We start from the raw sequence: 26401 nt of genomic DNA, 5'->3' as shown, positions 1-26401 counted from the left end.
CAATATTGCACTGATGAAGGTCACATTGTAATCATGAGCAGCAGAGATGTTTCGCTGAGAATAACCAGAGTCACATTCCTCATTCAATTCCTCTAAACTAGACATTATACGGTTTCTCCAAATCCTTCATGCCTTCGAGAGAATAAGAGAAATACTAAACACAATTTAATAAATAGAAAATAATAGCAAAAACCAAACACATCCAAACAACTAAAATCAATGAATAATGGCTAACAAGAACTTGTTTTTCTTCAGAAACCGTTCCTGCAGCTCACTGCCTCCAACTTGTGGACAACAAGCGTCACTACAGGTTCAATCACGAGCAAAACCTCACAAGTTCAAACGAGCAGATTAACATTGAAAACTCAATACACTAAAATCTGTTCCAGCTCAAAAATAGTTACTGTTAGCATCGAATTCATACAGCAGCCGAGTCAAATACATTCAAATTACTACTTAAAATATTAAAATCCACTATATACATTAAAACCAGTGTTGATGCATTATAATACGCAGAGTAGGGAACTTTCCAGTCCTGTGTTGTGAGTTATCCCGCTGAATTCAGCATGAAGACGTGGCTATCCCTCATTTAAAATTGGAATAAAATGATCCTTCAATGGAGTGATATGCAGCAAGTACGTTTCCTATTCTGTACTGTAAATATTAACATGTGATCTCATGACATTGCAGATCTAATCTTAAAACCTTTTCGTGAATTTACAGCATTAAAAATAAATAAATAAACATGATGACCACTGACAGGCGAAGTGACTGACACTGACATATCAGGCAGCCAATTACATTTTGTCCTTCAAGTGAAGGTGCTAGAAGCATGAAAAAAACGCAAGGATTTTTTTTTCTACTTGCATCACATGGATGGCCGGTGCACGTGCGTCGCTATCCTGGAGAACACGTGGCACCAGGAGAAGAAGGCAAGCCGGCGGAGGCGGTGAGACGCTTCGGACCATATTCTAGGTGTAGATAGGTGTCGTAGAGTTATGGCTGAGCGATGGAGAGATGCTCACTTGAGCCAAACACAAGTGGATTATCATATTTCAGACTGCATTTATTCATGCAGTCTGAAATATGGTAACCCCCGAACCCATTTGTACTACAGCAAGAAAAATAATGTCAAAATTTTTGTAAGAAAAAACCAAACAATCCAGATTCGTCTCAGGAAAAGGATCATCTGCTGAAGTGGCAGCTGCAGACATTAGGCGCTCAAACTCAGAGGATTGTGGCTGTCTACAATAAATACATTACACATACATGTTTACTACTCTGCCTAATGCACAGTGGAATAAAAGTGATACATTACTGCTGATGTCCGACAGCATGCGGGTGACCTTTGGTTGACTTTTCCTTGAGTGTTCTTAGGACGAGGACATCGTGTGATTGTTCACAGGCCAAGAAGTGAATTCAACACTTTTGTGATTGGTGGAGGTCAAGCCCGGGGGGCGTCTCCTAAAACTCTGGACATCTGAACAAGGCCTCTGCAAAACCACGAGCAAAAGCTTTAGTCTCCCTTCCAGCAACGCTTATGAGAGAGAAACACAACTCTCCAGATAAGTGAACATGATTCTGATACCTTTCCATTCATACCAGGAAAAACACAAGATCGACATAATGGAATGTTTCTATTTTGAAAATCTGACGTAAAGATGTCTCCATTTTAGTGACAACTTTAAATCGTGTTTTTTTTTTTTTTATACCATATCAAGGCAGTTCCCACATCTCAAACCTCCATCGGTATTTCTTTTCATCTGTACATTCGCTCTCGTTAGCGCATTCAATCCTTTTAGAGGCTGTGAAAGTTGTTCCAGATTTCTGATCAGAGATGTGATCAAGCATCGGCTAAACGTCGATGGCCACTCCGTGTTTCGTCGAGATCACATCCCTGGTCCCAGTGAGATACATGAGCACCGAGCACAGGTGAGGAAGGGTGGCTGTGGTGCTGACGTAGAGCCAGTAGGGCAGCGGCGCCGTGTTGCCGAACGGGCACACCCACAGGCCGTGGCGCACGGCGTCCCGGACGTGGTGGGTCGCCATCGAAATGAAAAGCATCCACGGCAAGGAGCACCAGGCGTCTTTGAGGCGTCCGATCCACATGAGGAAGCGGAGGGAAACGCAGAGGATGGGGATGAGGGAGGAGCAGTGGAGAGGAGGACGCTGGGGGAGCGAGACAGCAGCCTGAAGGAGAGAGAGAGAGAGAGAGAGAGAGAGAATCTACAAATGCATCTCACCAAGGAACGACGGGGGGGGGCAAATAAAAGGAGGCGGGTTCATCCGTCTCACCTTGAGGGACAGGGACCCAGCCATGTAGAAGTGGTCCAAGTCAATCAGTGACGCCAGAAGTCCAGCCAGCAGCACCTCGTACAGATCGCTCCTCTTCCTCAACCCGATGACGACCGCCCACGACCACAACCCCACCAGGCCGTGCGTGGCGTTGTCCAAGGCGGCGCGCAGCCACAAATGGCTCTGGATGACGGACAGCTGGAGGGCGTGGTCCGCTCCCACGCAGAACATCCCGAGTCCCGCCGACGCCAGCAGAGAGGCGGAGCTGAACGTCTGCAGGAGGGCCTGCGCTTTCTCCGCCTCCACGGCCAGGCTGAGGGGTACGGGGGCGCCATCTCGCCCAACAGCTGCCCCCAGTGGCGGCGAAGAGGAAGGGGAGGAGTCAAGCTTGGAGTAGTATCCTTGCATGTTGGTGGAAAACTCCTGGGGGGCCAATTAGCAGTGAAGGTCATCAAGGGTCAGGAGGACTGGAGAAGGAAGGAAGACGAGCGGTGGGGAAAGGATTGAACTCATTCTATACCAAAACGTATATGTAGGTCAACGTAAATCCATACCGTGACATATATACTGCATATATATACACATATATGTACACCACTGATTGAGTTAAGAGTCCAGCGTTCCAGAAACACACTCGTAAAGGAATCCAGCTCTCGGGTTTCATTTTATTTAAAGCGAGTGCTTTTCATCATTGACTGTGGAATCTGTTGAAAGTAAGAATTCCATTCGTCTCCATTCTTAGATTATATTATAAAGTATTGACAAACAAATAATTTAAATTCCTCACAATAAAAGTCATGTATAATATTTAAAGCACACAGGAGGCAAAGATTGTCCAGCTTTTGTCTCGAGATCAGATCGGATTCACAATAACACAATAAAATGTTTTTAGTAGTCTGGAAATGGAGCGCGACCCAGTATTTAAAGAGGTTATCGCGTGTTTTACTGCAACATTCCTGCATAATCAAGCTAATAAGACTTTGGGTGTCGCAAATCAAAATGAAAAGCTAAAACACTTCAATCAGCTGAATGTGACATCCCAGCTCTACATCCGGAGTCTTTTAAAGCTATTCGTGATGTGAACGTGGTTCTCTGTGTGGAACCGACACCTGAACTCATCTCAACATCAACGCTACGTTTCTACCGCTCTCCTGCATTCTACATTCCGATTAGCTACATTCTGATTCGCTAGATTCCGATTAGCTACATTCTGATTAGCTGCATTCTGATTAGCTACATTCTGAGTAGCTGCATTCTGATTAGCTAGATTCATAATGCTACGTATGCTCATCGGCATTTTAATCGTCTGACAAAGATAATACGCGCTTATTAAAGTAACGTCAGCTCAGCGTTGTGACACCCTGCTGCAGATGTAATCCTAGCCGATGACAGCCGGCTAGCTAGTTAGCCAGCTAGCTAACCGGCTAGCCAGGAGCTAAGTGTGGCGGTGGAAGCTGTCACGATCAGCTCGCGTCGCCGTGAAACAAATCACAACAGGAAACATGTCGCTTCCAAAAAAACGTGCAATTCAACTGAACTTGGGCTAAATCTAAAAAGCACCTTATTACGTTGTTTATAACAAAACAATCAACAATAATCAGCGCACTCACCCCTTGCCTCAACATCACTTATGGTTCAAGGGTTGCCACTTCTTCTGTAAAGGGTTTGCGGCAGTGCTTGACGGCCGGCGGCACTTTGCTCCCACCTACAGGCCTTTTGTGGAACAGCGGGGCAAACGCAAGGAGAACGCTATTATGTTTCCTGGACATTTAATGTGATGTATGTAAGGAATTCTGCGTAATTTAATCTATGGTGGTGAACTCAGCACAAATAAAAGCTCTGACTGGCTAAATATTTTAATTATCAGCGACATATTGCATGTAATATTATTAAAGCCGGATGTGTATCCAAATGAGGGGATGTGAGTGAAGCGTCTGCAAATAAAATGATTCACAATGGATGCAAGGATTGACAATATTCTGTCTTCTAAAAAAATAGACAAAAGAAAAACAGAAAAAAGGCTCCCTCTGGATGTAATGACATGAAGGCCAATGTTTAATAATCCCAATACTTCATGAAGCCTGACTACCACTTAATATTGTCTCCCACAGATGTGTCAGTTTAAATGCTGATCTTCACCATGCAATACATTTTAATCTCACCATTTATACAAAATCCAATTTTAATAACGTCACTATTAATGATCTAAGATCAGATCTGCGAAGACTTTGAATCTCTCGAAAGGCGATGTCTGTGATGAGTCTGTCTGGCGCTACCTCAGAATGGACTCATTTTGAATTTAAAATGCAATTTATGGTCTGAATTTGCACCAAATGAAACATTGAAGTGCACTGAAATGAAACAAGTTTCCCTGCACAATTATTATTTTTTGTTTGCCGCCCACGTCCACGCCCAAATGCCAGTAATGCAATAAATAATAATAATAATAATAATAATAATAATAATAATACAAACTACAAAATACTACCAGATGTAGCACTATACATTTGGTACTATACTAAATATATGTCAAATCTAAAGCAATATAAAGGATAGCATTGGACAAATACAATGCAATTTATTTGTCTGTCCTTTTCTGATGCAAGACAATTGTCATTATATAGCTGTTTCTAAATATGTGACATATCAGGCAAGATAAAGTTTGACTAAGAAATGTTTACTGTCAGAATCATGGTAAGAATGGAATATTCAGCACCATGGAGAGAGGCACGGTGAACTAGGGCTGCCTCTGCTGCCCTCTAGTGACCAAAATACATACAACTGTTCGTTTATTATTCTGCAACGCTAGAAAATGAATTAATTATATTTGTAAAGTAAAATAAAATAGAACAAATGCCTCTTTACATTTTTTAATAAGTTTATTACTAAATCCTTAAAAAAATGTTAGCCTTGATTCCAGGTTGCTTATTGTTAAAGTGCTATACAAGAAAATGTTTCATGAGGTGTATTCAATTACATATATAGCATGGAGTTGGAGTTGGTATTGTATTGGATGGTATTATATTGAAATAATAATCTTGTTCGCTATTCATGCTTATATAAGTGGTAAACAAATCACAAAAGTGCATCTCAATGTAATGCAGCTAAATCCAACACGGGCAGCACGGTGGCACAGTGGTTAGCACTGTTGCCTCACAGCAAGGAGGTTCAACTTGCGCTTCTCTGAGTAGTTTGCATGTTCTCCCCGTGTCTGCGTGGGTTCTCTCCGGGTTCTCCGGCTTCCTCCAACCTCCAAAAACATGCAGCCTAGGCTGAATGGTGACGCTAAATTGCCCGTGGGTGTGAGTGTGTGTGTGTGTGTGATTGTCTGTCTCTGTGTTGCCCTGCGATGAACTGGCGGCTTGTCTAACATACCGGTAACATACGGACTGAAGTTAAAATGCTGTGTGAGAAACAGAAAAAAAGACAAGAGTGGAGAGAGGGAGGAAGCTGTCGAGTGAAGACAGGGAGCCAGTGAGTTGAGTGTTTAAAGAACTGAGAGCCAGAGGCCGGAGCGAGAGTGAGAGGGAAGGAGAGATTGTGTCATTCATTCAGTTATCAGTGAAAGGTCAAACTAGTCATTAGAGCAAAGCTGTTGGAACTGACATTGGATGCTGTACACACACACACACACACACACACACACACTTTTCCATATTCTTGAGGTTAATGTGGTTCACATCATGGTTGCAGACAAGGGGGAGCATGGGTGAACACTTCAAATGGCATCTAATTAAAGTTTGGTTGAAATATCATGTGAAAAGTTCACGGAGAGCTTTTATTAGCTGAAAGACCGAAACTGATGAGCTCTGTCTATTCATAAGAAAAAGAACAACAAGGACAGCACCAGACTTGTCCTCGGCAGTCGAGTGTTGCTGTGTCTTTCCAAACATTAATTGAGTTCTCATCAGCATCTCTGATTAAAAAAAAAGGACACGACTGTATTAGAAAGGGCAGAAGGGTAGGAGGGAGGGAGGGAGGGAAGAGTAATGAATGCGACAACCTCGTCTGCACACAAGCAGTACTCCAGCTGACAGCTGCTAGATGGTGTATTGATTTGTCCTCGGTCTCCGGATCGGCCTGCCAGAATTTGTCAGATTATTGGGGAGAATGAGAGCTGCTTCGGAGAGGTAAGAGAGATAGCGAGACACATCATGGAGAGAGGAGGAGGCACGCAGAGTGAGAACGAAAGGTTGAAAGGGGAAATTTGATCAACCGTATCTCCTTTGTTCCCGTTGCCCCCCCCCCCCCCCCCCCCCCCGAATCGGGCTGAAAGGCGTTTTCACAGGCTGCACCTCCCTGTATGATCCTGCATTATGTTCATTGTGTCTATGAGTTACGACGAGGCTGGACTCACATCTAACTGAACAAGAGACAACAGGAATAAATGATCGTAGAAAATCAGCAAGGTCTTTTCATGCAAAGGGAATAAATGCTACAGCGATGGAAGGAAGTGTCAGATCCATTTACGCGTCCGCTTCATTTTTAGCCATGCTTGGCTCAGCCAGTCCATTGGTTTGTTTCGGACACAGCGATGGGCCCCAACAGTTACGGCAATCTGTTCCTCAACAGCCAGCAGCTGTTAATACTGCAATTGAAGTATCTCAGCAGCTGTTCAATGAAGTTTGGTGGACAAATTCATGATACTTTGGTGACCATTCAACGTCATCTTTCTCACCAATAGCTGGAAATGCTAACTGTTAGGTCAAATTTGCTTCACAGATGCAGCTTTTCTGTTCCTCAGAGGATGAATTGTGGCGACTTTAAGCTCTATTTTCACTGCTTTGTCACTGACTGGAAACACCTGACCGCCAGTCTTTCTTACTTGAAGGTCAACCCTGAGCGCTTTTCAATTAGCATCAGCTAAATTGAAATGGACGTACGGTGAAATTGAATTAATTGATTTGGAATTAAAGCAATTATATGGCAGAAAGGGGTGAGATGAGGTAAGTGTTATACATTTATATGTCATGTGTGCTTTTGTTTTGTTCTTCAGTCACCTGGCCCACAGGAGGAAGAGGCGACATTAAACATATTGTACTCTCAGTGCATCAGATGAAAATGCAAAATGAGTGCGAGGCCAGGTGTCATCATTCATTGTGAAATGGTCACATTTAATGGTTGAAACCTGTCATTGTATATACATCTATAAAAAAGACCCCAGGTACAGGTTACGACATTCTACTTCTAAATACATACATTATTATTATTATTATTATCATCATTATTATTATTAAATAATAAACTTTTTGCTCAATGTTAAAGTTACATATAGTTTACAAAATAGCATCAAGGAGAATTAAGCCATTATGAATGTCTGGAAAACAAACCCATAAAATCCTTTATGTGTATTTTTATGTCCTTGAAATAAAATAAAAAAACCCGAAAAAAAAACTATAAAACATCAATACTCCTTTAAGTAACATAATATTAACTGGTGATATTGGCTATTGAAATGTAAACTGCAAAAGACATAAAACAAAGAAGAAGTTTTTAAAGGTGCCAGAAAAAGCAAACGGTTTCATGTCATTGTATTTTACAGCACAGAGCAGCCTGGAGAACCAACGTAGCTCGTATCAATGATCCAATAACCAACGTTGTCCTCGTCGATATGAAGTCAAACCAAAACAAATGTATCGATCAGTCTCAAATCCACTTTATCCTTCGTTTTTTTCGGTGTTTGTTTTTACAATCCAGGTCCTCTTTGCCAGTTGCTGAAAGCAGAGTGTAAAGCTAATAGTCTAAATAAGCCGGACTACTGTTACTGAATTACTCAAAGTGTTAGTCCTCACGTCGAAACACGACTCGCTCCATCTCTTTGCCTTGGCGATGACCAAGCCAGAGTCTGAGTGGGTATTTGGGGGGGGGGCTTTTTGTGAAATGGTTGGTTGACACAAACGGGAGCTGCAGGGTTCCAGCACACACACATACACACACACACACGCAACTTCCTAGGGTCTTAAACCCACGCTGAAGGCAGACACAGATTTCAGAAAGCTCAGTGGAGTGCTTGGGAACCTTTTTTTTTGTTTTGGGGGGTTGAAGTTGATTCTTTGGCATGATGATGTAGCTGTATGGAGACTGCTACAGTAACGATACACACAAACACGCAGGAAAGCTCTCCGTGTCGGCTTGTTTGTACCGGCTGCACTTTAAGAAAAATAAGACTGCAAATCTAAGATTTCTTTGTCTATTTAAAGAACAAATGCTAATGAGGATAATGTTTTTTTTGGGAGGATATGTCTTTCTCTAAAGAGGAGATTCCCAAACCAAATTGCTGCCTGTTGAAGAAAGCCTGATGCGGCCCACCAGAGCCAACAGGAGGGCAACGTGGGCTCTTACTGCCGACGGCACCGCCACCGGTGCTGCTGTTGTTCAAGATGATGAGGATGCTGCTTTCAAGAGTTCCAATGAAGAATCTCCCCTCTCACTGTTAATCAAAATGCTGAATAGCATCACCACCATCATCATCATTATCATCATCATCTGCTTTTGTGTCTATGTAATCTTGGTGAGTAACTCTGTGATGGACAGAAATGATCAATGCACTGTATCCTTGAAACATGTGCAAAATAGAAAAGAAACCAGCTTCCTCCTCTTCCTCTCCTTCTCCTCCTCTTCCTCTCCTTCCTGCCACCCTCAGGTATCAGCCAGTCAAATCTAGAGAGACAGACAGAAGCACAAATCATGCGTCTTAAAGCTGCAGCTCATCAAAGTCTGTCGGCCGCATATATTAAGGTGGAATCTAAATCCCTTCAGCACCTTAAAACTATTACTGGCAGAGAGATGGCGAGTAAAAAGAAAAACAAAAAAAAGTACTCTACAAGAAACTTCAAATAAATCAGTGCAGTCCTGTCTGCTTTAGGTGTGAGTTTTAAAATGTACATGCTGGAATTTTAGGGCCAATTCACCCCCAAAACGCGTCATCCCTTCTTTACCAGCAGGGTGACATCACATGTTGTTGCAAATGTTACAAAATATATTTGTGACTTTAAATTCAGCAGCAATGTCTCATTCAATAATGAAATCTAATAAAACCACGTCTCTATGTATACTATCATATGCATTATTAATTTAGTTGAATAACATAAATGCTGCATTGCAAAAAGTATCTGCAGAGATAATTGTGCATAAAGACATTTCCCGTTGGACTGCAGAAGGACAAAGGAGCGCTCCATGCCCGCGTCTCTAACGATTCGTTCTCTCGCCGTCACGATGAGCAGTAGGTATTCAGTCGTCCATCTTTAAAACTACTGGTTTGGTTTGTATTAAAGGTGGACTGTTTTTCCCCCTCTTTTGATCGAGTACCCTGCAAGGCATTTCCTGTTTGCAGCTCATTACAAGATCAGCTTCGGTATCCGATGTTCAACATCTACATCTTCACACTCGAACACAACATGATTTATAGTGTAAAACTGCAAAAATAATTAAACAGGATGCTTTCGATTGGATTTTACTTCGATCCTTTCTTGGGCTCTGCAGAAAAATATGAAAAGTTCCCACAGGTAGGTCGTAAAAATTAACTTTGTCCACAGAGATGCATCGACGCACCAATATGTGACTGAATGGATGAGTTAGGAATCAATTCAAAGGTGAGGGCTTCGTGTGGGTGTGTGCGTGCGTGCGTTTGCTCACCACATGAACAGCGGCAGCATTCCAAACAGCAGTGGGGAGAAAAATGCGAGAAGCCTGGCAGCTCTTCCCACCGGAGGTTCAGCCTTCTGGGGTGCGTTGGAGGACGGTATCGGGGAGGTCTTCGTCTCTAGAAGAGTAATCAGAGAACAGGATAACCTTACTAGGCATATTCTTTGTATCATCTCCTGAATCACAATTTCAACGTTATCCCATCACTTTTGTTTTATTTGCGACTCTTTCGACTCTTTCTTGTTTTGGCACGCAGGATTACAATCGTTATCTTCCAGAGAGAGAAAACATCCAACGTGTCAGTCTGATGAATGGACGCTGAAAAGTGCTCATAATGCTGAGGACTGAGGAGGACCAGACAGAAAGGGAAACACAGCGCAAAGTGAAATCAATTCTAATCAGCAGGGGCAATCAATAGGGGACTTGTCAAGGCAGTTATGAAGTGAACCGGATTAAAATAAGAAAACCCTCATTCATGCTGAAGCTGCAGGGGAAAAAACAGAGAGACAAAAATAGAAGAAAAAAAAACAAAGATAAAAGACAGACAGAGGAGGACAGAGAGAGCCCATTGATAAAGGAGACATTTGTAAACTCATAACTACACATGACGGATTATTGATACCTAATTCAGACTGAAGAAAGGTCAAAAAGTGATAAATTCATAATCTGTTTACGTTTAAATGGGCAGACTGAGTTTATATACTCTAATATTACTGCCTACCTCATTGCTGATATAAATGTGCTAATGTTTCCTACAACAGGTCTATCGCTGCAGCAGCAGGCGGCTCAGCATGGATCAACTCCTGGAGCGTGTTTGCAGCTCAGTGTGGAACCCGAAGCACTTTTCTTTTATATTGGAGAGAGAAAATTACAAATAGTGATTGTACTGCAGTGTTGTGTTGGGAGTGAGGAGATAAGAGTGAGGAGCAGAAAGAGAGAGAGAAAGAGAGAGAGAGAGAGAGAGAGAGAGAGATATTTAACATGCAATAATTCCTGCATGAGGGGAAACATTTTGCTATTGATTGGTGGAGAAAATAAAAATGTGATGTGATGGTTAAAGACAAATATGTGGTGTGTGTTGATGCTACAAGCTAGTTGGGGACTGTAAATGGGGAGGAGCCTGTTGAGACTGACATCTGTCATCATCCAGGTCCAACTTGGTCTTTGCTTGTGAGAAATCCCAACAAAATAGTGATTGGGAGGAGCCGATACTTTACCCCCCCCCGACGTAAATTCCCTTTTCAGACACAGAAGGAAAGGAGGCTCCTTGATGAGTGAAAAAAGGGGGCGCTTAATCACACCTCCTCCTCTGAATCTGCTGCCATCAAATGGACGTCATCGTGTTTATTATATTGGAAGGACACAATACTAGAGGACACTCGTGTTTCGGTGCGACAGTGGATGGCATGTTGCCATGAGTTATTTACCGCACAGACATCCAAGAGTCCCTTCGGTGACATGGTGGCACCGGGGGAGCAATCTAAGCCGTGCTGATGATTACACAGGGCAATTCTCATGCCCAGTGCTCGTGTAAATAATCAACAGCATTTACGGACGAGCTGAATGAGACATTTACTGCTCGAACTCTTTCACCTGACGCTAAACAGACGCTAGACTCCAACTAGCTTCTACTTCAATTCAAATGCTGCAACACGAACAAGAGGAAAAAGCTGTAAAAGAAGACAAGGAAATGTGGCACAGTTAAAAAAGGAGAAATACCAAGAGGAAATTGTGTGTTTAGAGTGTGAGCTGCACAATCAATAAGTCGGAGGAAGGCCATTCATTTCTTATTTGGCTGACTGGCCTGGAAACATTGGTCAATGTGGAGGTGTTAACAAGCAGGTCAGCTGCAAAAAGGAAGTGGGTGCCGTTTATTGGCTGCTTTTCAGACAGGAAATCAAATGTTTTCCTTTACTCCCAGCTGGTGATTCTGCTTCGTGTACAATAGTTGGTATTGCATGAATGCTGTTTGGCGTTTTTATGAGCTGTTATAAAGACACAGAGAAATGATTTATCATTTGTTGGCTAAAGGTTAGGCTTAGGAAAACGAGTTATTCCTTGTGCAGTTTGAGTCTTTGCATGGAGAAAGCTTGAAGACAACAACATTTGTGGTATTTTCATTTTGAACAAATGGAAATTGTAAATTAGCGCTGAAAATGTACAAAATCAGCCTTTGTGTGGTCATCCTATTTTTAGGAGTGGATCCTGGCAGATTTAGCAATAACTTACAGCCTTTTATTTCCATGGAGGAGACATGGAGTCAAAAGTGGAAACAACTGAGACAGACTTGAAAAGGCAGACAGATTGATTAGCTGAATGACGACTTCTGTATTCTGGGGAGGCAAAGTGAGAGTTTCTGGTGGACTACATGAAAAAGAATCCGACTTTCACAAAGGTAAATATGCGGATCACTTGAGACAGCGATGCAAGAAAATCAAGATGATTCAGAGACGGAATCTGACAAGAAGAAAGCTCTTTAGCCAGATTCCAGGACACAAGTCATTATTGGTGGCTGCAATCGTCAGATGTTGATACAAACTCGTCCACCACCGTCCGATTCAACGGATTTGAGTACATCTCAAGATGAAGAATGTTCCGAGCCGCTGTGGACCGTTTTGTGGAAGTGCCAAAAAGCCTTAAACTGAGAGCGCAACTCCAGGAAGGCACACTGAGAAATAATGGATAGACATTCTACACATTATTCCTTAGCTATAGCTTCACACGCAGCTCCTGCACTGTTAAAATCAATCATCAAAGGATGAGGTGATGGAAGAAAAGTGTGAGAGATCAATAGAGAGAAAGAGAGAGAGAGAGAGAGAACTGAGAGGAAATAGAAAAGAAAATAACGAAAGAGAGAAACCTTGAGGCAAAAGACAGAGTACAAGGAGGGAAGGGAAGAAGAGGAGCAGCTCGATTGAGTCGAGACACGAGAAGAATCCCAACAACCTCGTGCGCTTTCCCCGAGAAGGAGAGAGTAGATACAGTGTGTGTGTGTGTGGGTGTGTGTGTGTGTGTGTGTGTGAAGGAGTGTAAAAAATAGTGAATGTTCTCTGTGTGCTGTTTAGCACGTGTTTTGTTTGTTTCGAGATTTGCGAGAGCAGAAGCACTAATAATAATCAATGCGCAATGCTGCGTCTGACCAAAAGGAGGCACTGTTGGACTGTAAAACAGCTGAGAAACGTCAGCGGACGGCAGGGACAATGTCAGATGAACTGAAGAGAGAACATGACTTCAAATTGGTCTCTAGTCACAGTTTTAGTGCAGTTCTTCTTTTCTTTGACCCATAATACATATATTAATACATACATAAATAAATAAATAAGTACATAAATAAAGCCTTTACTCAAGCGACATTAGGATTATTTATGATGAAGTGAAGTGTGATTTTTCTTTGAGCTCTGATCTGTTGTGACGCTTCTTGCCATCATTATGCAGTTGCCAGGCACCAAGCAGAGGCTCCTCAAATTTGTTCTTACTGTCCAAAAAAACGAGTCCGGCACGTAATGCCATGTAAATCCAGATTAGATTAATCACATTACATGCATGTAAGAGCGTGGAAGAGTGAATCTCCCAGATACATATATATATATTACTGGACCGATAATTGAATTACACACTTTGGTTTGACAAGTTCTCGGCTTGTTGCAGCGATTGTTGCATCGGTCCAATGTGACAAGATTTCCACAGACCTGATTTGAGAAAGAAGATGCCTACATTTGCAAAGTCCCTGGAAACTATAAAGCGCAGTGACTTTAATACTGTTCCAGTAATATTCAGTGTATACTCATTCGAACTGCAGTCTGCCTTTTATGCTTTTCTATTCCAGCATGGTTGGATAAGTACATGATGAGCGTTCAGAGAAGGATTAGATTTCTAGATGCTCAGCGATCCTCCGAAATCGAAGAGATTCCAATTTGCCGGCCTTCCTTGATCTCTGCTACATGCCGAAGGATTCCTGATTAGATCATCTTAGCGTATATATTTTTTGTCCTCGATTTTATGCAAGTATGTGCGTGTGTGTCTTGGGACAAGCATATGTACATTATACTAAATGATCATTGAATGCATCTGAATCCTGGACTGCTTTTCTACTGTAAGCGAGTCAATTTGAGGACGTGGCAGAGACGTGAGCATTTTTAAAACGAAGGCGCAATTGTCCCCTCAGGCGATGTTCAGGCGTGCAGGTTGAAGTGAGTCGATTTGTCTGGAGGCGGCTGAATTTTATATCTTAAGCTGCGATGAAAGTTCAAAGCTGTCCGACACTTATGTTGTGCTCAATTTAATGATAGAGGCAGTTATTAAACATGGAGAATTTTGCACCTAATTGGTTCAGGAAATTCGCTATGTGAGATCTGGAGAGCATGACGTTGTTCAAAACATTATAGGAATACTATATTACCATCGAAATTATTGCTCCAGCGGACTGCAGCTCTTGAAAAAACATAATAGCGATCTTAATGTGATATTTCTACATGAGTGCAGTAACACTCATTTAGTGCTTTGTCATCTTTTTGTCTCCGAACCAATGAACTACAGAATTAATGAACGGATCATTGACATCTTATGACAAGACATACATTTCACTCTTATTTGCATATAGTCGTGTCCTTCTTTTCATTTGAGTCATGTGTTTTTCGATGGTGGTGTTGGTCAGCTGGTCAACCTCTTGGGTTATTCATAGTCCCCAGAGGATGAATCCAAAAGAGTTAAAGATGACGTCTTGCAACCTGTAAATTACCGTGTTAGCAGAAATATTGTGAGTATTTACAATCCGACTCAAGTCCCGAAGGCTCAGCACAAGAAGAAAATATTCTGTCTTAACACTGTAGATTGAATGATTTTGACATCAATCTGAGTGTTCTGCTCAGACAAGACACTTGTTGTTCAGATTTTCACCAACTGAAAGTGACCCTTTGCTTCAGGTGAGGCCGTGTCCTACCGGTAGGGAAGATCACTTCAGTTGTGGGAGTGATTGGATCTTCAATCCAGGGCGTAGCATGGACAGCGACGCTCCAGTCACTCCATGTTCCAATCTCTGTGTCCTTGGCAGCCACCTGTTGAACATGAGAACGGTTCAAACCGACGACGTATGAAACTAAATCCTCACCAGCAACACGTTTACTCTTCAAAATGCATGCTGGCCGTGACCGTTGTCACAAAATACTGCAGTAAAACCATTTTAAAATGATCAGATGCACTTGGGGGATCAGCTGTAGTTCGGATGAGTTTGTGGCATAATGTAAATGTTACTTTCCAAAATAAATAAACATTCCAATATAACTTTTTTTTGGAGAACAATGTTATGTAATTCAAAAAAGAATTGCAATAAAATAAACAGTTTTATACATATTTTCTGGTCAGATTTCTCAGTGTTTGAGGTCCCTGATGGAATCCACATACTTTGTCAAATCAGAGTAGATTGCAGTGTTTCAGGTTTTTTTTTTTAGAGGTGTAAATGCATCAAATTCCCATCGCCACAAATAGTAGAATAAGGAGCAACACATTGACTTGTCACTTACCAGTTAGCTTATCATGGTGGAAACCAGTTACAAAAGGAATATACAAATACTTTACATATTTATTTCCCCAGTTTTGAAGCTGTGACTTTAAAAATGAATACATTTTTGAATGTTTTCACGTAAAATAAATACTCAGATATCGAGTTGTTACCTGGATGATGTATTCCTTCCCGGCATAGGCATCAGTGATGGTGTGGAAGGTGCTGTCAGAAAGCTCCACCTAAACCAGCCAATGGCAGAGAGTAACAGATTAGGCTAAATTCACTGAACAAAAACATGAATGCATTCTTATAATTTAGTGAGGTAGTTAAGAGAATGGCCTCGTTTAGGAAAACTGTGGCATCACACATTTCCTGAAGGGAGTCTGTAGCCTCAGGCAGGTGTGAACCTTTGGTGAGAAGATTCTTCTCTTCTCTTCTCTTCTCCACATGAAGTCATCATTGCAACCCTGACCAGAGACGGTCCTGCTTTACGGTGGGCAGACTCGGCTGTTCCCTTCAAAGCATTTCATTCGCTGCTCATTTATTTATTATTCTGCACAGAGGTCAAGCTTGCCGCTTGACCCTCACATTGTTTAACATTTTCCTGTTGGACTGATTGAACGTTTATTTGCCATTGGCCAGACCGATTGAGGGAGGGTGTTGACTTTTCAATGCCCGATATTGACTTAAATGATTCAGTAGGTTTCAGCAGCTGCTCAGCAAGTTCTGTTCTAAATGTATTGAAATACAGATCATCAGTTACATTTAACTTACTTAACATTTACTAATAGTAGTGCATTACCTTACCATGTTAGCATTACTGTTATGTATATTATATATATATATTTTATGCTGTGCCACGATTCTGTAAATGGGGGGGGGTAAAAATAGACAATTTCCTCTCGGTAGAAAACGTGGGTGAGACCGCAGAAACTCGATTTGCTCGCTCGCTTCCCAGTATGTTGTTAAAATCACCTCATAAAAACAAATATATATATATTATAAAATATTATTTTACATTGCATCTAAGTGGTGAGTGAGTCTGTATGGCTGAATGCACAAAACAGTGTTATAGTCTTTACAACACACGCTCTGACATGACGACCCGACACAAAAAGGCCGGGAACTAAATCTCGTCATTTCAAGTGTAAATTATGAAGCTGGTGTGACCTGCAGCTCTTAAATCTGCTGCAATGAAAAAAAAAAACAGCTTCTGATTAGTCGACACTCAACTGGTGCGCTGTGGTAACTGCTTTCTGGATAAAGCACTCAGGGAGCAAATCTCAGCCAAGGCAGCTCAGTTTCCCCCTTTATGTTATTAATGCTAAAATCAATAGTCCCTTGATAGCGTGACACACGCGACTCCTCGTTCATTCTTGGAACCCTACCCCTAGAATTTGGAATCATAATGGTATCATACAAGTTCGACAGCCATTCAGCGTTTCAATAACGAGGGTTTTCTTATCGGCTCAAATTTATAATTCCCCTTTGTCTTCAGGATGTACGAATCTGGAGCCCCCCCTATACATCCCTCCCCTGCTCCCACACTTCCTCTAGCCTCCTGTAATCTGCCTCTTTGCACTCGCTCGCTCTGTGAAGTTGACCCTTCTCCGCTTTCAGCCTTGATCTTCACAGCTTTTCTCTATCTGCTCTAATTCTTTGTCTCCTGCTCCCATTCCCCTCTTCTTGGAAGGAAGTTTGAGCTTTATCTACCCAACCGAGCGCTACGCTTAGGAATAATTTTATTAGCGGAATGTAATAACAATGTTATGTGCAGTGTTTGTGTGCGTTTTTTTTTTGCGTGTTTCATGTTTCGTGTTCCAGTTGAGCACTCTGTGTTTGCAGATATACTTTAGTGAATATGACATTGGTACATAGTTGCTTGCTAACAGGCATTTGTGCAGCCTTTGACCCCAAATCTTCTGCTGTTTATTTGTAGTCCAAACAGCGTTTCTGACCATAGCGTCTAGCAGCATTCTTTGTCGCTCTAATGTATGCGTGTGCTTTCATACTACTGACTTTGATGTGAACTCTTGTGAAGTGTGCTTGCATTTAACATAACTACAAAAAAAGAAAATATAACTCCCTCCTTTTGTGTCACTCGCATGTTTACATTCAAGTTAGTGCATGTTTGTTCTACTCTTGTTTGCAAGACTCAGCTATAACGTTTGCTGGTGTGTGTGTGTGTGCGCGCGCGTGCGTCTGTCCATATGCATGTAAATTTATGTGGAGCGCTATACGGAGTAAACAGCTTGCAGATAAACATTTCCAAAGAGATGGATGTGTTGCCATGCTGCCAAGTGGCTAAACCGGCAGCAGTGAGATATCGCGTAGGGAGGGGAGAGGGGGAGATAGATAGATGGAAGACCGAGATGCATTTTGGAGCAGCTGCCAAAACCCCCTGTCAGATCACTTGCGCTTGCAAGACTAAGACTGCATGTTGTGTCAGTGAGGAGCAGGACACATACCTGTTGCTCCATGTGGGTATGTCTGCACAGTATTTACTTTCCATATAGGGTTCAAATGTGTATGTTTATTTTACCATAATGAAGTCCCAGTGACTCAGTGTAAATATGTTGATTCATTAAACCAAAACAATAATATGATGGGCAAATTATAGGAATACAGACTCGACACAAACTAATGACCGCTAAGCGCCCTCGCTCTGGAGCAATGTCCTCACTTCATGCATAAACACCATATGTCTGGTCAATGTTAACAACATATGTCAACATGACCACGCGTTTGTGTGGGAGATAATAAGGCAGAAAACATAAAGTTGTCAGCCATGTATTATTAGAGCCCAGGATCAGGATCAAACTTGCGGAACGTGGGATGATATGAAAGTTTAATGTTAACGGGGCCCGCAAGTTTTATATGATAAAAAAAAATGTATTCAATGAATGCTACCTTAAGAATGGCTTTTGAGTTTTCCATTGTTATGCATGTACCTACACAAAAAAGTAAGTGAGGAAGATGAGAATGAGAAGCCTGAATGAAGAGAATTCCCCCCCCCCCCCCCGGCAGATACACACACACACTCACAAACAATCTCCAAGAGCCTCTACACAAATCCAGACAATGTGAGGGGCAGAGAGAGGAGATGTGAACATTCCTCAGGGATTGCATAAGGAACTGTGAGAAAAATAATTGACCTTTTCCTTTTCACAGATCTTTTTTTCCTTTTCTTTTACTCTTTTCCTTCTTCTAACTTTCTAAAATCTCAGTTTTTTAAAATCCCTTTTTAACCATTTTTTCTATATCAAACATTTGATTACTATTGCAAAACCCTGGAATAACCTTCTCACTAAGATCAATAAAGTTTCATCTCATTGGATCAAATGCACTTAATGCAAAATTAAACTTCTGATCTCTAGCATTCCCACCAATAGGTTGAAAGGGGTTCCATTAACGCTTGATAAACTAAATTAAACAATGTAATGATAACGTGCTTGATATCAATGATTGCTTCTATATACTCCATCTTGTATGTGGTATCTACATACATATATGTGACAAAGCAGGGAAATTAAAATGAGCAGAACAGTTGAGAGGAGGAAATAAAAATATAAAGGAAGCAACCAGCAGACAGATAAATGAGGGAAAATGAAGTGGTTGAGAAAACAGAGATGCAAAAAAAAAGATAAAGAAGCAAAAGAAAGCAGGAAAAGCAGAGATCAGGAGACATGGAGCGAATTGGCGTCGTTGGTCAGATCTAATCCAGTGAGCATGTCTGTTGTCCTGGAAAGGAAACCCAATTATATGGCACTTCCACTGGCCTGATGGCGCTCTCTGGGTATGTGTGTGTGTGTGTAGTGAGAAGGTTGGTCTCATTAGGTTGACTGACAGCTCCCATTTTTCTGCCGCACATCCCATTTGAGTACACCCACACAGACACACACACACAAAATAAAGAGGTAATTTTTCAAACAGCATTTCCCTCAGTGAAGCCTAAATCGCACAGCAGCAATTACTGTAAAAAGAAGCCTAAAATCCAAAATTGCACCTTTTACTCTTCAAAAGCATGCGGCGCTTTCGACAGCACGGCGGTGCTTCTGCATTTACTCTGGTTTGTGCCGTCAGGCCTGCATGTCAAAAAGGTCAAATATGAACGTGTCATGGAAGAAACGATTGTCATCCTCTTCTTCCCTTGTCGCCAAATTATTTGTTCAGCCATCCAAAAACTATATGGATGACTGAACAAATAAAGCTTTCTTGTGTCACTACAAAAAATAGAAATTGGACAGAAAATGACCATGATAGGCAACTACATTACATGTGTCCTCACCCACAAAAGAAATAAATGACACTAAATATACATTATTATTAGTATTATTATTATTAGTAGTAGTTAAAGTAAAGTAAAATTTGTCTTTCTTCATCATGCCAGCCTGCCTGTTTATTCATCATAAAAATGGATAATTCTCTGCCTGATTCAACGGGACCGATATTCCAAATGTTAAAGTTAGCCTTATAGTTCGTCTCCATCAGTGACTGACAGTCGGGAGCTGTAGCGAGCTATTTCAACTGAATCAAACAGATTCATCAAGCTGTCCTCTGAAAAACAGCTATCAAATTTAATTATAGCTTAATGAGTGCATTTAACACTGATGCCGATTAAGCTCACAACAGTTATTTTTGAGCAGCGCTCAATAAGGGCTGCCTCGTTATTTCAATCGTTTTTTCAGACCTCCTCCAATTCAATCATCAATCTCGGAATCGTCACCAGGTCGACTTTTTCTTTTAAAAGCTCCTCTGGGGTCTTGCTCTCAGAACGGTGCACGATCAAAGCTGAAAGCAAAAGAAAATGATGCAGTGCTTATAAACTGAGTGCCAGTTGAACTTGGAGACTCCGGTGCTGCCCAATGGCAACTGGCAATGCTCATCAGATGTTTTGCCTTTGGGTAAAAAATCATTACAGAAAACGTCTCAACTATTATAAGAGTTGAACCTTTGGAGGCGGTCTGCATGTTAAAGACAACAACACTGACAATTTATCCTTTTCAGAGGGAACGGCCTTTGACTGGCTTCTGTTTGCAGGCTGAAACATGCTTTAATTACTGACTTGACATAATTAAATAACTTCATGCCTTTTTGGACCTAGCTTGTTGTCAAATATTAACATGCTTATGCGACTCACCTGGTGACTTAAACGCTCACGATGTCAGAACTTTATTGGCCTTGATGAAAGGGAGAATACGGAATGTGCCATGAGGGTGTGTGCGACAGGCCAATGATTGACATGATCATATGGAAATCAATAGAGGCGAGGAAAGAGGGCAGTGACCCTATTCCTCTTTATTCATCCTCCGAGAGGAAGGCCACCAAAGCACCATAAAAGAATACATCTCAATATCTGGTAAGCACAGATGAGACAAGACCTTTTTGAAGGGTGATAGCCAGTACAAGAACTCTTTTTGTTTTCCCAGAAAGATTCAATCCCACTTTCTTTCACTGTTTTTTCATATTCTCTTCTCCTTAAACAAATCTTTAACATGAGTATCCACATTTAATAAAAAGACAACAACATCTGTTTTATATAAAATGATCATCTGAACATTTATATTCTCATTTGATTATGTAAATATTAACAACAGTTAAAGACACTGTTTGTAAGTAAGGCCACAAGTCCAGACCAAGCCTATGTGTGTTTGTGTGTGTGTGTGTTGGTCGGAAAGATGGGATTTGATAAATGGTATGTCTCTCGCAGTGTCCTTTAGATGGGATGTTTTCTCCAAACAAGGTCTAAACATCTATCATGTGCACCCATAGGTACCAATGGATGACTTGAGGGATGGATGGCTAGATAGCTGTCTTAATGCATGGGTGGAGGAATGGATGAATGAGTGGGTGATAAAGGATGGGGGGGGGGGGGGGGGGGGGTCAAAAAGGAAACAGGAGGCACAGTATAGGACTAATAGCCAGAAAGAGGAGTGGAAATGATGGAAAGGGGAGAATCAGCTGCACTGCTTAGCTTTCATGAAGTTCACTGTCAGATCCAGTTGAACAAGCTCTTATTCAGTGTCCGACGCTGCTTTTAGTTTGTCAAGATAATGAGGTTATTCTCAAACGCACTACTTTGTACACACAGTTGTCCGCGTGTGGTGTGCCATACTTTCTATTATGCACAGAACAGGCCATTTTGGCATGGGCGTTAGAGGTAGAAAAAAAAAGAGTGATGGGAAGATGAGGCAATGTTGCCTAAGCAAGACAGAAAGACACTTGGAGAAATGAAGAAGGAATGAAAAATTACATGTTCAGGAGAGAACAAGGGAAATGTGTGGGACAAGGATGGACGTCAAACTGAAGGAACGTGGAGGATATTAGTGGAATAAACAAATAAAAAGCTAAGCTGTGTTGGCAAAATGGACACAGACAAAAGTCGGAATAATTGTATGTCCACCTACGTTCTATGCATCAGCTGCTTCACCATTTTGCCAACACAGCTTTGCTTTTTATTTATTGTAATTTTGCATCTGTGGTGTAATTTATTTTGAATTTATTGTTATTTTATATCGGTAGAGTAATTTATTTTTAATGTATTGTTATTTTGCATCAAGTTAGTAATTTAATATTAGTTTTATTGGTATTTTTAAATGTCGATGGTTTATGTACTAAGGACTTTCAACGGAAACAAGACCGCAAGGGCTTTTTAGAAATGCTCCTTTTAGACAGGATGTTTGATTGTATTTGTACTGTAATACATGCTACTGTGCGACTGTACTTGTACTCTAACATTCTATCTAATAAATATATTCATCATCGTCACCACTTGCTACGCTACGTTTCGGGTAAATGTGGACTTTTCTGCCACATGTCTGTATGTATGTATATATGTGGTCACTTGTCAAGTGTGACAGTGCCCAGACAGCCTGTAGGTGAGCAATCACATGCAAGTATGCGGCAAGTGTGTGTATAGACTCCAAAAATCATCATCCCAAGTGATTTCAGCTTGAAAGATTTTTCTCTCCGAAAGTCAATGAAGAGTCACCGAGGTTATTTCTGCATATTTGCAAATACAAATCAACTCACTCTTAATAGCGAGCTATTGAGCCATCTGCACAGGGTTGAATAGAACCAACCACCTGTGATCACAGTAAATTCATGTACTCAAATGGAATGAAAAGGCTGGCAGAGTGGCACGGCACAGGCAGTAAAGTATTCCCTTTCTGCTACTCAATATTTCCCAGTCTGCAGAGTCCTATCATTACAACTCTGGCCAGGATTCTAATATCAAATGGGAGGAAGTCCCATTGCGTTTGTCTCAAACTCAAGCGCAGACACGGCTAATTATCCCAACACGCTGCAGCCGAAGCATGTCTAGCACAGGCCAAGCAGGTACTGAGATGGACGAATAAACATATTGCTGTAGCTCTTGGGAATACATTTGTGAAAACAAATTTGTTTCATGTTTTGTTTTTACAAAATACTGCAGATATTTAAAATGCATGAACTGTTGACTCCGTGACGAGGCTCCGTACTTTTGCTGTACGCTATAGACGAGCGTACTGATTTCTGCATATTTTCTGCATCCATTCAATTTAATGAAAGCATGGCAAATGCCCGCAGACACAACAAAGAGAAAAAAAGGTGAAGTTAATAAATGAGAAAACGCTCCATCCCCATGTTTCAATGTACCTAAGGACCTCAGACAGTGCATAGCTACCTTTATCGTCTTTACACACTCCTACAACTATTGCCATTTTTGTGCTTTTGTTGATACACTCGAAACAGTGGTTGTATCAATGTTGATGTAAAGGAAATAAGAAGGTGTTGACAGATAGACCGGATCATTTACGGACCTAGAGGGAGCATTCACGGGCCTTTGGGACTTGGTAATGATTTTGCTGAGTTAAATCTGAATATCTGATAATGTGTGACTGTGTGGGTTCTTTGTTTTCACATGAACACCCTTGCATATGCTGGAATAAAAAAAATTGATAGCGTTTGCATGTATATTAACCTCTGTGATTGCTAAAATGTGACTGTTTGCATTCATATTTATGTTTAGCTGATGCAAGAAAATATATGATTGTGCGTATGTTAAGATCTGTTTTCATGCGGGTGTTTTGCAGAATAATGTGGACATTTTCAGCCAACTGGAGCTCGGCATCATACCCACAGGGCAATTACAGGGTAGCAGATGCAGTTCCATACCACAAAGAGAATATTGAGCAATCTGAAATTGCTCTTATCGCAGTTACTGGACCATTGCTTTAATTGCAGTGAGAGTTTGAGTTCATTTCTCAGTGAAGGGAACATGAGGTTAGGAATGTGAGGTGAGGATGGGAAAAATGCAAAACAAGGCCATGGGAATTAAAGAGAATGATTCATTGAGTGTTTCATACCGTTTCCTCATGCACCAATTCTTCCACGTATTTGATGATAACTCATAGATATGAGAACAGACAAAGAAATGATGTGAAGTGAAAAGGACAAAAAACAATAAAATAACTCTGGCCCATCATGTGATGTTTTGGAGTCTAAACCTTTAAGCAATTATCTGCAAGTATGTCAAGATGCTAGCTTCCTGGCAAGGAGCATCATACCAGGCAACAATAAAAACAAAGGATTGCAGAAGTGCAGAAGTTTAGTTATTAGCTAAAATGTTCTCTGGAAAAATAAACATCTCTAATACAGCCTATGTAAAAAAAAAATCATGTAAAAGATCAGATTTCACCTTCAGTGACATCATAAAGGTATATCTGAGAGACAGACAATGAAGATAGACAATCTGAAATAAAAACAACATGGGAGTCAGTTTGTAAATCAATCAGTCTCTATATGGAATGCATTCAGCCTGTTTTATTGTTATGTGCCTCTGTTCTCTTCTAATGGTCATATTGCAGTCTTAGGTCTCTCCCTCTGTACTTCTCACCCACTATTTTATGGCTTTTTCATCCCTCTCTCCATTCTTACCTTGAACCTTTCATCCATCTCCCTTTAACTCGGAAGACCTTGCAACCGAGAGCTGATAAAACTTCACTTTCAAAGTAGTGTATATTCTTCTTCTCCTTGTGTCAAGCTTTCATCTGTACGTCATTGTATTTGGGACTGATCTTACTCCACACATATAAGCTGCCCCTCATATATTTCAGCTGACCATATGTGTTTTAATAAAAACATAACATATTCTTGAATTTATTTTCCTTTTTAGCATGCCATCTTTTTCCAAAGACAATCAGCTTGCCATTTCAAATGTTCTCATGTAGCCATTAATGTTTATTACTATTTTATCTCTCACATCTATCGGTCTGCTATCGATTATTTTCTTTGCTGATGCAATCCGTTCAATCCTCCTTCCTGAGTCGCCATCACTATAAGTATCTGGGTTGCTCATCCATCTGCTCCCCTGGAGGATGAATGGTCTCTAATAGTACGATCACATCATTCCATTCATTTCTAACTTAACTTAAACAAATTATCATTCAGCTTCTGAGGCTAAAATTAGTGTAGCATACAGAATATTAGGGGTCAATAAGGATCCGTTTTGAAACTTCATTTATCTGCACTCGATGACTTTCCAGCTGTAAACTGCTATCGTCAGTCAATAAACTGTGCTGTGAGTGAGCCACACTATAGAATGCACTTTAAACTATGCAGCCTATGGTTGTTCGCAGGTATTCAAGCAAGGCAGACTGGCTAATACGTTCATAATTAAAGTACATTTGAAGGTCCAGGTGGACAGAAAAGTTTGCCGAATTGAATTCCATCAATCATACACATACATCAATCAAAAACTGTGTCACTTGATAAAAGTGTAAGAATAAACGGTTTCTTGTGGTGACAGTTTCAAATATCCGCCTGGAAACCACACTTACTTGTACCAAAACTAGAACTACATCAGGTTCATCAAAGAACATTGAAGAAAAAAAAAGGAAAACCTTGAAATGTTCAGCTGTCATCAACTGGAGTTATGCAGTTTTTAAATCATGTGTTTTTACCCAATCCAAATATTGACTTAAGGCTTTGCCACCTTTAGTGTCACGGACTAGTTCGCATATTGATTGATTTGAGGTGAGGCGAGAACGGAAAATGAGAGTGTGTGTCAGGTTCAATCATCCATTGATAGCACAAAGGTGCTATTCCAAGGTCCTTCATTCCATCTGTTGCATGTAGATTGTTCCAGTATGTCTCTCTTCTAATGTGATTATATGACTGTGGGTTTGTCCAAACAGCATAATTTTTGTGAAGGGTAAATGGGTGAAGCTAAACGTTAAAGTTTGAAAGACACAGTAAATATTCACACTATAGTGCGTGAACATAATGTGATATACTAATATACTATAAGAAAATTAATAAATAACACAACGAGCTCTGCAGGTAAACGTCTCAAAAATGTTTCAAACCAGAAAAGCAAAATGCTTTGACCATAAAATAAACCCAAAGTAATGATGGAAGTATTTATGAAACAAGTAAAAGACACTTATCGACATATGTACGAGTTAAATAAAGATTGACTTAATGAAAATTTATATTAGTCTATAAATCATACTGTATGTGTGTGTGTTTGTGTGTGTTTCAATGTGACTCTAAGCTCTTTCTTTGCAGACCATTTACATTCAGGATAATAATGCAAAGTTAGACCTTGTAAGAGGGCGATTTCATTCCAGGAATTCCGTCGTGGACACATGTGCTTCTACTATATGAAGCCCATAGGGGCCCAAACTCACAAGGCAGAGTCAGATACAGTAACATACACCAAAGACGCTGAGCAATTACTTCCGTCTGACCAGGGCTCAAACTCAAACGGCTACAGGCTGGACCATTTGTCTCAACTATAACAGTTCTCATGGGCATCACTGAACAAAGACAGTTTTTTGTCAATCTTAAAAATATGCTAAGGGATATGTATAAGTTTGACTTACTCAGCAAAACTCATGCATACTCTTTTATTGCGCCACTAGATAAAACTTTTTTTTTTCTCAATCTGGATTCTGATGGCATCTTGACTGCTTGCAA

At 40.9% G+C, this 26401-nt stretch overlaps 2 protein-coding genes across 2 annotated transcripts in view; both read right to left on the bottom strand.

Annotated features, from left to right (window-relative positions):
- Positions 1–1854: 1854 nt before the first annotated feature.
- tmem267 (transmembrane protein 267) lies at positions 1855–2703 on the bottom strand. Its single transcript, XM_068753326.1, has 2 exons — positions 2296–2703; positions 1855–2190 (listed from the first exon to the last, which is right to left on the bottom strand). Exons 1-2 carry the CDS (start codon positions 2701–2703, stop codon positions 1855–1857), a joined length of 744 nt encoding a protein of 247 aa, XP_068609427.1.
- A 7223-nt stretch (positions 2704–9926) lies between these two features.
- The window catches only part of cntfr (ciliary neurotrophic factor receptor), a 93973-nt gene continuing 77498 nt past the window's right edge, over positions 9927–26401 (bottom strand). The window contains exons 6-8 of the mRNA XM_068753243.1: positions 15610–15678; positions 14879–14993; positions 9927–10057 (exon numbers count right to left, since the gene is read on the bottom strand). Coding sequence (XP_068609344.1) covers positions 9927–10057; positions 14879–14993; positions 15610–15678 — 315 coding nt within the window. The remainder of the gene's footprint in view (positions 10058–14878; positions 14994–15609; positions 15679–26401) is intronic.

The sequence above is a fragment of the Brachionichthys hirsutus genome, chromosome 19 (genome assembly GCF_040956055.1).
Source record: "Brachionichthys hirsutus isolate HB-005 chromosome 19, CSIRO-AGI_Bhir_v1, whole genome shotgun sequence".
Lineage (NCBI taxonomy): Eukaryota > Metazoa > Chordata > Actinopteri > Lophiiformes > Brachionichthyidae > Brachionichthys > Brachionichthys hirsutus.
The sequence above is the reverse complement of the archived record's forward strand: the minus strand, read 5'-3'. Positions and strand labels throughout refer to the sequence as shown.